The 12,137-nt window shown below is 38.6% G+C and overlaps 1 protein-coding gene across 1 annotated transcript in view; it reads right to left on the reverse strand.

The window, feature by feature from the left end:
- Positions 1–12,137, reverse strand: part of GRIN3A (glutamate ionotropic receptor NMDA type subunit 3A) — a 369,769-nt gene that overhangs the window by 77,704 nt on the left and 279,928 nt on the right. Inside the window, exon 6 of the mRNA XM_030194309.1 lies at positions 5,348–5,463. Coding sequence (XP_030050169.1) covers positions 5,348–5,463 — 116 coding nt within the window. The remainder of the gene's footprint in view (positions 1–5,347; positions 5,464–12,137) is intronic.

Here is a 12,137-nt window from a genome sequence, read left to right on the forward strand (position 1 = left end):
CATTAATGAGTTGCTGCACTGCGAATTCATACAAAGCAACACATACATGTTCTGATTAGCAGAAATTGGCATGTGAAAACATGGCTTTGTTGAAAAAAGGATTTCTTAGCCTGTTTCGCAAAGCAAAGAACTACACTTCAATGAGGTATGCTTGTTTTCTTGATCCCTGGATCTCCTGTAGTCACATGACAGTGGCATAGTTTTAAAGTGGCTACTGGGTTCATGTAAGAGGCCTCAATGGGAAGTCTCAAATTCCTAGTAGGCCACTGGCTCACAAAGCCCTCTCCCATGCTTGATGCCATGGTGAAAAGTGAAAAAAAAAACCACCCCCACCATTAAGCCTCAATCCTTGAGAATCCCCACCCAAATTATCCATCAATATTGTCTTCTCAAGTCACTATTGTGGTCCTGCTTCTCAACCCAACATTTATCCTATGAAAATCAACCAGAGGGCAGGAATGATACTCGCTCACTCCTGCCTTCTTCTTCATTGACTACTTTGGAGTAAGCCTGGAATCAGGGAAGGGGTTGAGGGAGCCATGAGGGGACAATCTTGATAGTCAAAGGGGGCAGCATTTTATAATGGGCTGAACTGGAAAAGTTCACTATTAGCCTCACCATGAGATGGGGAGGGAGGGGCTTTGCAGACCAGTAAGCTGGAAGAGAATTGAGATATCTAACAAAGAACCAATGGCATCTTTAAAATTTTGCTCCCACTGCTTAAAGGAGCACTTTTAAAAAATGTTTTGTGTGTTCCTACAGATTTGGGAGCATATAAAAAATATTCATCTGGTGGCCGATAATTTTTTTAGCCACCACCAGTGCTATTACCAGATATTCAATGTTGGGAAACGTTTGGGCAGAAAAGATCTTTATTAACATCAGTCTCCAATAAAAACAAATCTTTCATTGTCTCTATACATATTCAAACACTTTTTTATGATATTGAAGTCTATATTAATGCATTTTAAGTTCTGCCGTTCTTTTGCTTTTATATGCTTTTATATTCTTGTACGTATTTATGCAATTACATAACTACTCATAATTCTTCATTCATATGTTCTTCTTTCTGATATTGAGGCCTCTATTTATACATTTATATTATCATTGTTATTTTGATAATACAAGCCACTTTATGATTTTGATGTCTCGATATTATGATTTTAATTATACAAGTCAATTTATGATTTTGATATCTTTATATATATTTATACTGATTACATATGTCGGCTTCCTATCTTTCTATGTGTCTCTTACATGCCAATTCGTATACATCTGTTGTACATGCAACTTCTTTGTTTATTAACTTTTTTTCTTATAATGTTTAGATTGCCAATAGGAGACTGTCTGGGAAAATGTTTGAGATGGTAGTTTCCTAGGTATGTATTTTTATAATTCATTTATTGGATATAATTATGCATATATTTTTGTTTTTGTTTATTTTTTATGTTTTATTATTTATTTATTTGTCTGTAATATTTTGACCCCTGATGCAGGCCGGTAGGGCCGAAACACGAGTCATGTTGGGTCCCCTTTGTTTTTATTGAAGACTGATGTTAATAAAGATCTTTTCTGGACACCATCTGCGAGAGGTTCTGCTTTTTTCCTCTACTGTTTGATGCTGGGTAATGTTTGGGCATCAGCATTGAATATCCTGGTTTAGCTTGAAGAAACTGCTAATGTGTATCCATGTGTGTTAGAGATAATTACAGGCAATGGAGGCCATTTTGGAAGGCTTGAATGTTGTAAACCGCTTTGGTGTCTTAATGTGAAAATGCGGTATATCAAATGAATATATCTCATCAAATCATTTGAGCATATGAATAGCAGGATTTATATAGATATAAGAAGTGATTTTAGAAAAAGGCATCTTATTCTTGTAGATTGGAAACTACCCTGCTTATAATCGAAAGAGAAAAACGCCTATATTCCGACCTAAATCGGGACATGGACGTCTTTCTCACGCGGGTGCCCAAATCGGTATAATCGAAAGCCGATTTTGGGCGTTTCCAACTGCACTCTGTTGCGGGAATGAATAAAGTTGATGGGGGCGTGTCAGAGGCATGGTGAAGGCGGGACTGAGACGTGGTTATCGGCTGAGCAGAGATGTGCGTGCTCGGCCGATAATGGAAAAAAGAAAGGCGTTTTTAGAGAGAATTTAGGTCACTTTTGTTGGACCCGTTTTTTTCACGAGCAGGTCCCAAAAAAGTGCCCTAAATGACCAGATGACCACCGGAGAGAACCGGGGATGACCTCCCCTGACTCCCCCAGTGGTCACTAACCCCCTCCCACCAAAAAAAACGAACGTTAAACACTTTTTTTTCCAACTTGTAAGCCAGCCTCAAATGTCATCCTCAGCTCCATGACAGCAGTATGCAGGTCCCCGAAGTAATTTTAGTTTAGTTGGTGCTGTGCGGGACCCATGCAGAGAGGAAAAATCGGAAGAAAAAAAAACCCAAGCAAGTGCAGTTAGGGACATCTAAATTACCACATAGTGTGAGGGGGATTTGAACCAGCAACCTTCTGATTACAAGCTCAGTGCTCTAGCCAGTGCACCACATTATTCAATTGCTTAGATGTCCTTCCCTTTCCATTAAGTCCCTCCAAGTTTCTGTCAGCCAATCACAGCTGTTTAGCTGACACCTATGTCAGCTAAACGAGCTGTGATTGGCTGACAGAAACTTGGAGGGACTTAATGGAAAGGGAAGGACATCTAAGCAATTGAATAATGTGGTGCACTGGCTAGAGCACTGAGCTTGTAATCAGAAGGTTGCTGGTTTGATTCCTTTTACTATTGGTTTAATTTGGAAGTCCCTGACTGCACTTGCTTGCTTGTTTTTTTTTCTTCCGATTTTTCCTCTCTGCATGGGTCCCACGCAGCACCAACTAAACTAAAATTGCTCTGGGGACCTGCATACTGCTGTCATGGAGCTAGGTATGATATTTGAGGCTGGCATCTCAGGAGGACCAGTGCATTACGAATGCTGGCCCCGCCCATGACCAAATGCCTTGGATTTGGTCATTTTTGAGCTGGGCTGCTTCGGTTTTGATTATCGCTAAAAAACAAAAACGCCCAGCTCAAAATACGCCCTAATCCAATGTATTTTCTAAAAAAAAGATGGACGTCCATTTTTTTCGAAAATACAGTTCGGCCCGCCCCTTCACAGACCCGTTCTCAGAGATGGACGTTCTTACACATAGGCGTTCGCGTTTGATTATGCCCTTCTACATATACTGCCATGGGGGCACATTGGACTATATTCTATATATGGTACCTGAAAAATTTGGCACCAAAAATATTTCCACCTAGACTTATTCTGTAAACCATAGCCGGTTTATAGGATATGCCTAGCAGCCATGCCTGCAACTAACTCTAGGCACATCCATTTATGCCAAGTAAAACTTGGTGTAAATACTAGTGCCTAAGTTACGTGAAAAGCAGGTGTATTTTATAACTGTGCGTGTAGATTTCTGGAACACCCACTGTCCGCCCATTCCATGCCCATGGCCACACCCCCTTTTGGCAGCACACATTATAATTTATGTACACCACTTTACAGACTATGCATAGCAAGTTGTGTGCATAAATTCTAATTAATGCCAATTAGTGTCAATGACTATTAAGTGTCAATTATCGGCACTGACCTGTTAAGTAATTAAATTGCACATGCAAATCCAGAATACAACTGGATTTGTGAGCACAATTTTGGTCCTGCTATATACAATCTGGGGAATTATTGGCATGTTTTAGGCAGGACTGAAAGTAAGCATGCATTTCTGACTTTGCATTTACTCCTGTTCTGAGGCAGGCATAAATTCAGCAAACTTTTGGACCTGGGAGCTTTAGAAGTGATTGAAGGGACAGTTGTGTTTACCTCTGTGCTGATTAATATCACTTCAACAGCTAAAAAAATTAGATGTATAAATATTTAAATATCATAGTCAGCCAATATTTAAACACTGTGGTCAACATTTTTTTTAATGCTTGCTGTTGATATTCAGAGCCACTGTCTGAATAATGGTAATATTCAGACCTCTAGCCAGATAGGTACTGGATAAATCTAGAGCACCTTTATTTATTTCGTAATTTTATCTGGATAGTGACCTCAATATTGCCATCTCCAGATAAACTGCCATTCTGTTCTTCCTCCACCCATGCATTTCCCTGGAACTATCCAGATAACACTAAGATGGTCTGTAAGAATATTCAGCTGCACTGTATGCATAGTAATGCTGAATACCCATGTATACACTTCAATAATATGATAATGGCTGCCATTATGTGAATAACCCCTTGTGAGTATTGGACCCAGAGTTTTTAGCTTGGTTCCTCTTGGACTCTCAGTTTTATAACATCTGACATTTATGATTGATGCAGCTCTCTTTACAAAGGCATTCCTTTGAGGGATGGCTGTTTCTGCTGAATGTGCTACATAGTAGATTCAGTTCCTGAATCCTTATAAATAGTTTACAAAGAACTTGATGTTCAGCAAGTCTTTTGTAAAATGCTCAGAAAATTGTGCATTCCCAGAACTAGATATCCCTTTTTTTTAAAGCTATGCAAAAGTCAGGCTTAATACCTGCTAAATTGGTTAATGCACTTGAATTCCCATTTGAAAATCTCAGAAAATGTACTGGAAAAATATATAATTTGAATTTCCTCTTGTTATTTGGCATGGGACATTAATACCTGGTATCTCTATCACAGATTCATTACATGAAGACCCCAAACCTGACATCATTTCATAGCTAGTGAAATGCATACACAGTATTTATGAGCAGCTTTCAAAAAAATGTACTTACATATCTTTTGTTCCCCCAAAATAAAACTTTACCTTTGAAAATTAAGTCAGAAAAAGTATTTGTGTGGAAACTTTCTCCCTGTGTACTTACACACATACGTTTGTAAAAAAAATAAAAATAAATAAATAACACATACTCTTTGCCTTAACCCCACCACCCCAGGAATACCTCATTAACATGAAAGTACAGTTATGTGGATATTGGTTATATCTGTGTAAGTGTTGGGAAATTTTCAAAACAAAGAAACCCATTTCTACATGTGAAACTTTGTTTCTTGCAAAGAAATGTCTTGAAAATTGCTCACACTGGAAATCATTATGATTTAGTATACAAGACTGAATGTGTATATCAGATTCCTTATTGTGAATCCCATGAAGAACTAAACTGATGACCTATAAGTTACTCAATATATTCATAGTTTAGGAGCTGAAATGAAAACAATGTAAGATGAAGAGTCTTGTGAATGTAACATTAGCATTATTATTTGTAATGCTGGCAAGTAAAGCACTTCTAAATAAAAGAGTATAATAACAATGATTCCTACCTTCAATTGCAAATGGTTTTCCCACTGTGAGTAAATGGCAGTCAGCATCTATTGATACTTCATAATCCAAGAGTGCTTTGTCCATGATAAAAGCATCCAGCTTTTCTGGGTCATTTCTGGGTTAAAAAAACACACACAACAGGATTTTTAAAAAGTAAGTCAATTAGCATATAGCAAATCAGCAACTTATGAAGGAAAGATAACATGGCCCAATGTGCAGAATGGATTTAGTTCACATTTTCTCTGTAGTAGTTAAATGTTAGGTAGGGTTACAAACAGGCCATTATTCAAAAACACTAATCTTTAGAAGAGCAGCCAGTATGAGGGCAATTCTATAAAACAGGTGCCAAAATTTACATGCATGTTACACACATTGGGTCTTATTCTATAAAGGTTATGCTCCTAAATTTACACTCCTAAAATGTATGCTTCTAAATTTATGCTCCTAAATTACGAGCATAATCTATTTTGGAGCATAGAGTACGCTTGTAATTTAGGAGCACAAATTTATGAGCATAAATTATGCTCATAAATTTAGAAACATAAAGTTTAGAAGCATATATTTAGGAGAATGAACTTAGCCGGTCAGGCAATGAATATTGGCACTAACCAGCTATGTCGTGTGACATAGCTAGTGACTAGCCGCTAAGTGGTAATATTCAGCTGCGCTAGCCAACTATCTTGTGCTGAATATTAGTGCTTAGCCTGCTTTAGGCTATTTAACTGGCCAGGAGCCATTCCTGGCCAGTTAAATAGTTTTAAATATCAGCTGGATAAATGACTAGAATGCTAGCGTATACATGCATATATTCCAATATTCTACTTAAGCACTATTCTGTAAATATGTGTGCATCTTGTATAGCATATATTTACAAGGGAGATATACATAGTGGCTGAGCCAGGGTGGAGCATGGGTGGGACTGACACTTATGTGCATAACTTATACACTACTATAAGATCTCCAGCATTTGGACATGAATATTTGCACTAGCTCTATGGCTATCGTAAATGGTCATGCCTAAATACACCCCCCCCCTCATTCTATAAATGGTGCCATCAGATAGGTGCACAATTAAGCACGAGGTTTTAGAATAGGGTCAAAACACTGTCGTTCATATTCTTTCTAATGCCAGTAGATTCCATTGGATCACTCCGTTGCTCATTCAACATAATTGGTTACCTATTGTTACAGGTGTTCATTTAAATAGTCTCACACTTACACATTAACTTCTTTACTCTAACACTCTCTCCTGTGTCTATCGATAAAGAGTTACTTTCCATCTAGAGTTCTTCTCTGTCTTGATGATCTACACCTTCGGATTCCGTCAGCACGAGAACTTCATTACCAATCAATGAGAAACAAAAGCTTTATTAAATGTAACTCCTTCTTTATGTAATTCCATTCCTTGATATGTACGATTGGAGCTGTAAAGGGAGGAGATCTCTCTTTACATTTACTGGGTTCTGCCCTATATAGATATACCACATAGGCACTGTTTTTTTCCTGGAAAAATATATTTATTGACACAGTGATGATCCTAGGTCGGCTGCTACCCGGGGCGGATCGCTGCTGTGCACCTGGCTCCCTGCTCCCTCTGCCCTGTCACAGTCCAGCCTAGGAAATGAGGCTCCACAATTGTAGAAAACCACTACTTTTGACAAGTTTCCTGTAGGTGTTTCAGCTTACACCCTCTTCGGGGTTTACTGAACCCCTACTTACTTTTTCCTACAGGGTTTGCTGAGCCCATGCTGTTTACAGGTGAACATTGTTCTAAAATATTCCTTACTCCTTTAGTCATCACCCTGTTAGAATATCAATGATATGCTTTGATGTCCCCATGCATACTTCTTACCCACCCCCCTCCTCCCACCCTGTCAGACTGTCATAGTAATGCTTGAATGTTTTCACTTATATACACTGTCAGCTAGCACATTTTCTTATTTCCGATCTGAGGAAGAAGGGCAACCTTCGAAAGCTAATCAAGAAATGTATTAAGTTATGTCCAATAAAAAAGGTATCATCTTATTTTCTTTTCCATGTTTTATTTTGTTTGATTTCTATTGATAACCTTAAGAGTGGACTAACACGGCTACCACACTCCTCTACTTAAGATGGAAGATACCGCATACAGCCGCATGAAAAAGCAAATGAACAAACTTTTGGAAAAAGAAACAAAAGTGAACAGTCATCTTTACTTTCTGACAATCTGCAAGAAGAATGACATCATTCCCAAAGGACTGAGGATCAAAAATCCTTTGGCTACTACTTACAATTCTGACTATGCAGAGAAACTCTGCAAACGCACTAGTCAGAAACTAAGAAATGAACGTATACATCAACTCTACAAGAAAAAAAGAATAATACAAACCCAAAGGGATGTAACCATGAGGAACATGGAGGAATTACATCCACACCTTGGGAACCAACTTAAAGAGGACCTACATAACATCCACGGAGAAAAACAATACATTGCTATCCACAAAAAGGAAATAAAGCTATATTCTCTTCTTCAAAATCAAAGAGAGAGAAATTGCTTATCCTTGAATAGCTATAACTCTGCAGAACCAACATCCCCAGACACCTTGGAGACACTTGGAGACAAACCAGGGAATACTGATCACACCTTTACAGATGCAAACCAAACGGGGATAATAAACCTCTCGAATCATCAATTATCACAGCATGAGGTCTCGGTGCTATCCAAAGGGCTCTCATTCTGCCCGTCCAGGGAACTAGAAGTAATCCAACTATACTCAGACCTAGAGGAATTCTTTAGAAAAATGCGCCTTAAAACACATTTCTATAATAAAGGGACACCAAACAGACTGGAATACAGTCTTAAACAAAAGAACACTTATTTCACCCCACAGGAGGGACAAAACTACAAGCTGGATAATTACATAGAAAGTTTCAGACATAGGGTGAAATCCCAACTTTCCAACAAACAAAAGAGAATCCTGTACAATCTTACCCCACCAGAAAGAGCGGCCATAAGAACCCTACAAACTAACGAACGCATTATCATCAAACCCGCAGACAAAGGAGGCGCAGTGGTAATTATGGACATAAAAAAATACATTGAAGAGGGGCACAGACAGCTCTCAGACAATAAATACTACAGGAAACTAACTGAGGACCCCACACAGGATTACACAAAACAGCTGAAAGACCTTATCAAAACATTTCCTACACAAGCGCAACCTCACCTGAAGAAACTCATACCAAATCAACCTTCCGTGGGCACATTCTACATGCTACCCAAGATCCACAAACCGGGAAACCCTGGCAGACCAATCATATCAGGTATTGGCACACTCACGGAAGAAATATCTGGATTCATAGAGGGAATTCTGAAACCTCTCGTACACAAAACTAACAGCTTCATACAAGACACCACAGACTTTCTGAATAAATTGAAAAATATCAAGCAACTACCACCTAACACCCTTCTGGTCACGATGGATGTAGAATCACTATACAGCAACATTCCACATGCGGATGGCATAGCTGCATGTGGAAGACTCCTAAAAATATTCACACTGGACCATCAATACTCACCAGAAACTATTACAAAATTAATCAAATTCATTTTAACTCACAACTACTTCCACTTTAACAATGATATCTATCTGCAAATAATGGGCACTGCGATGGGCACCAGGACAGCACCCCAATATGCCAACCTTTTTATGGCTGAGCTGGAAGAGACATTTCTGAATACACACCAGACCAAACCTCTAAAATACTACCGGTACATCAATGACATTTTTATGATTTGGACAGAGGGTGAAGAAACTCTGAAACAATTTTATTCTGCCTTCAATACATACCATCCTACAATCAGATTAAAAATTGACTACTCCCCAGAAAAAGTCAATTTTTTGGACACCACGGTCTCAATCAGTGATGACTGTATACAAACATCTATATACAAGAAACCCACAGACAGATGCAGCTACCTCCACAACTCCAGCTTCCAGCTTCCATCCTTCACATACAAAAAGATCCATCATTTACAGCCAAGCCACAAGATACCACCGTATCTGCTCTGACCCAGGGGACAGAGACAGACACCTTAAAAGCCTGACTGAATCCTTCAAACAGAAAGGCTACAACCCCAAAATAATCTCCAAGAATATTGTCTCCTCCCTCAAAACACCCAGGGAGAATCTGCTACAGTACAAAAAGAAAAAATCCACAGACAGAATCCCGCTTGTAGTGACATACAATCCAGAGCTGGAAAAACTGAGGAAAATCATAAGAGATCTACAATCTATACTCCAGGAGGATGAATTACTGAAAGAGATATTCCCATCCCCACCAGTACTGGCCTTCCGACAGCCACCCAATTTAAAACACAAGCTAATCAGAAGTAAACTTCCATCACAGACTGAAAAGGAACAGAAGGGCACACTTCCCTGTAATTTATCCAGTTGCAAACTATGCCAAAATATTTCACAGGACCCCAAAGTCATCCACAAAGGAAAGATATTTAACATAAAGGGATCTTTCACTTGCTCATCTTCCAATGTGGTATATATCATTCAGTGTAAAAAATGTAACGAAAGATGCTATATTGGAGAAACAGGCCAGATGCTTAAGACAAGATTCAATTTACATAGACATCACATGAACAATACTGGTGCCAGCAGGGTTCCCACGCCTGTTGGTCAACATTTAACAGGACCAGGACACTGTACCAGTGACTTCACAGTGAGAATCCTGAAAGGTAACTTTAAAACCATACAAGAACGTAAGACCTTTGGAGTCAGAATGATTGACTATTTTAACACCCAACAGAAAGGACTTAACAAGGATCTGGGGTTCCTAGCCCATTATAAACCATAAAGCTGTATGTCTCTGTTGATCACCCTCCCCTCACCTATCCACACCCATCCTGTTAGAATATCAATGATATGCTTTGATGTCCCCATGCATACTTCCTACCCACCCCCCTCCTCCCACCCTGTCAGACTGTCATAGTAATGCTTGAATGTTTTCACTTATATACACTGTCAGCTAGCACATTTGCTTATTTCCGATCTGAGGAAGAAGGGCAACCTTCGAAAGCTAATCAAGAAATGTATTAAGTTATGTCCAATAAAAAAGGTATCATCTTATTTTCTTTTCCATGTTTTATTTTGTTTGATTTCTATTGATAACCTTGTCAATATGTGTATTGATTACTGAACACAAATCAGTTTGTTATAGAAACTATTTCTTTCAACAAGAATAGGACTTTGAGAGAAAGTTATCAGAGGAAATAAAATTGCCACTTCCTATGATGAATAAAATGAGTTAATAAATGTCCTTACTTTTAAAATAACTTGATGCAGAAGAATTTAAACCGTGATTTCAGATACCTTCTATAGAAACACATCTGAAAGAAGGGCCATGCTGACATAGAGCAGCTAAGAACCCCATACCACACACATCTTGTAGCAATTTTCACACAAAAGTTCTTTGGGCAGCAACATTTAAAAAAAACACCTACTGAACATATCCCTTATAAAAACGTCCTAGTCTAGATTGAGGTCCCTCTTAAAATCCCATTTATTTGAGAAGGCTTTCAACTTGCAGTAGGGCATTGATGTTCTTCTCAGGATCCAATGACTCTTGAGAATCTCTGTGTTCAATATCTTTTCTGTTAGATTCTTATGTCATTGTTGCATCTAACTTTGATACTTACTTGCTTTGTAGCCTTTCCTGTCGAAAATTGGCACTCTTTTCAGTTGTGATTTTTATAACTTGATTTTAAATTCTGAACAGCTCTGTTATCTTTTTGAGGAAGAGTGGTCAATCAAGCTAATGAATCAGAAACCAAATACACGTGTAAACTAATTGAACCAATTGGTGATAACTATCAATAATTGGCCTTAACAAGCACTGATTGACATTAATTAGCAGTTACATGTGTAACTGTGCATAAGTAAATAAATACATAAACGTTACCATACTGGGACAAACCGAAGGTCCATCAACACTAGTATCCTGTTTTTGGAAAGAGTAAACAAGTGATTCACGTCTACCCGTTCCACTCCACTCATTATGTAACAGACCTCTATTTTATCTCCCCTCAGCCGTCTTTTCTCCAAGCTGAAGAGCCCTAGCCATTTCAGCCTTTCCTCATAGGGAAGTCATCCCATCCCCTTTAACATTTTCGTCGCCCTTCTCTGTACCTTTTCTAATTTCACTATATCTTTTTTGAGATGCAGTGACTAGAATTGCACACAGTATTCGAGCTGCAGTTGAACCATGGAGCCATACAAAGGCATAATAACATCCTCATTTTTGGATTTCCATTCCTTTCCTAATAATACCTAACATTCTATTTGCTTTCTAAGCCACCAATGCACAATGAGCAGACGGTTTCAATGTATCATCAACGGTGATACCTAGATCCCTTTCCGAGTTGGTGACTCCTAACGTGGAACTTTGCATTATGTAGCTGTAATTCGGGTTCCTCTTTCCCACATGCATCACTTTGTACTTGCTCATATTAAACATCATTTGCCATTTAGATGCCCAGTCTCCCAGTCTCGTAAGGTCCTCTTGTAATTTTTCACAATACTCTCGTGATTGAACAACTTTGAATAACTTTGTGTCGTTGATAAATTTAATTACCTCACTAGTTACTCCCATCTCTAGGTCATTTATAAATATGTTAAAAAACAACAGTCCCAGCACAGACCCCTGGGAAACCCCACTAACTACCCTTCTCCATTGAGAATACTGACCATTTAACCCTGCTCTCTGTTTTCTATCTTTTAACCAGTTTTTAATCCACAA

Source organism: Microcaecilia unicolor, chromosome 2 (genome assembly GCF_901765095.1).
Source record: "Microcaecilia unicolor chromosome 2, aMicUni1.1, whole genome shotgun sequence".
Classification (NCBI taxonomy): Eukaryota; Metazoa; Chordata; class Amphibia; order Gymnophiona; family Siphonopidae; genus Microcaecilia; species Microcaecilia unicolor.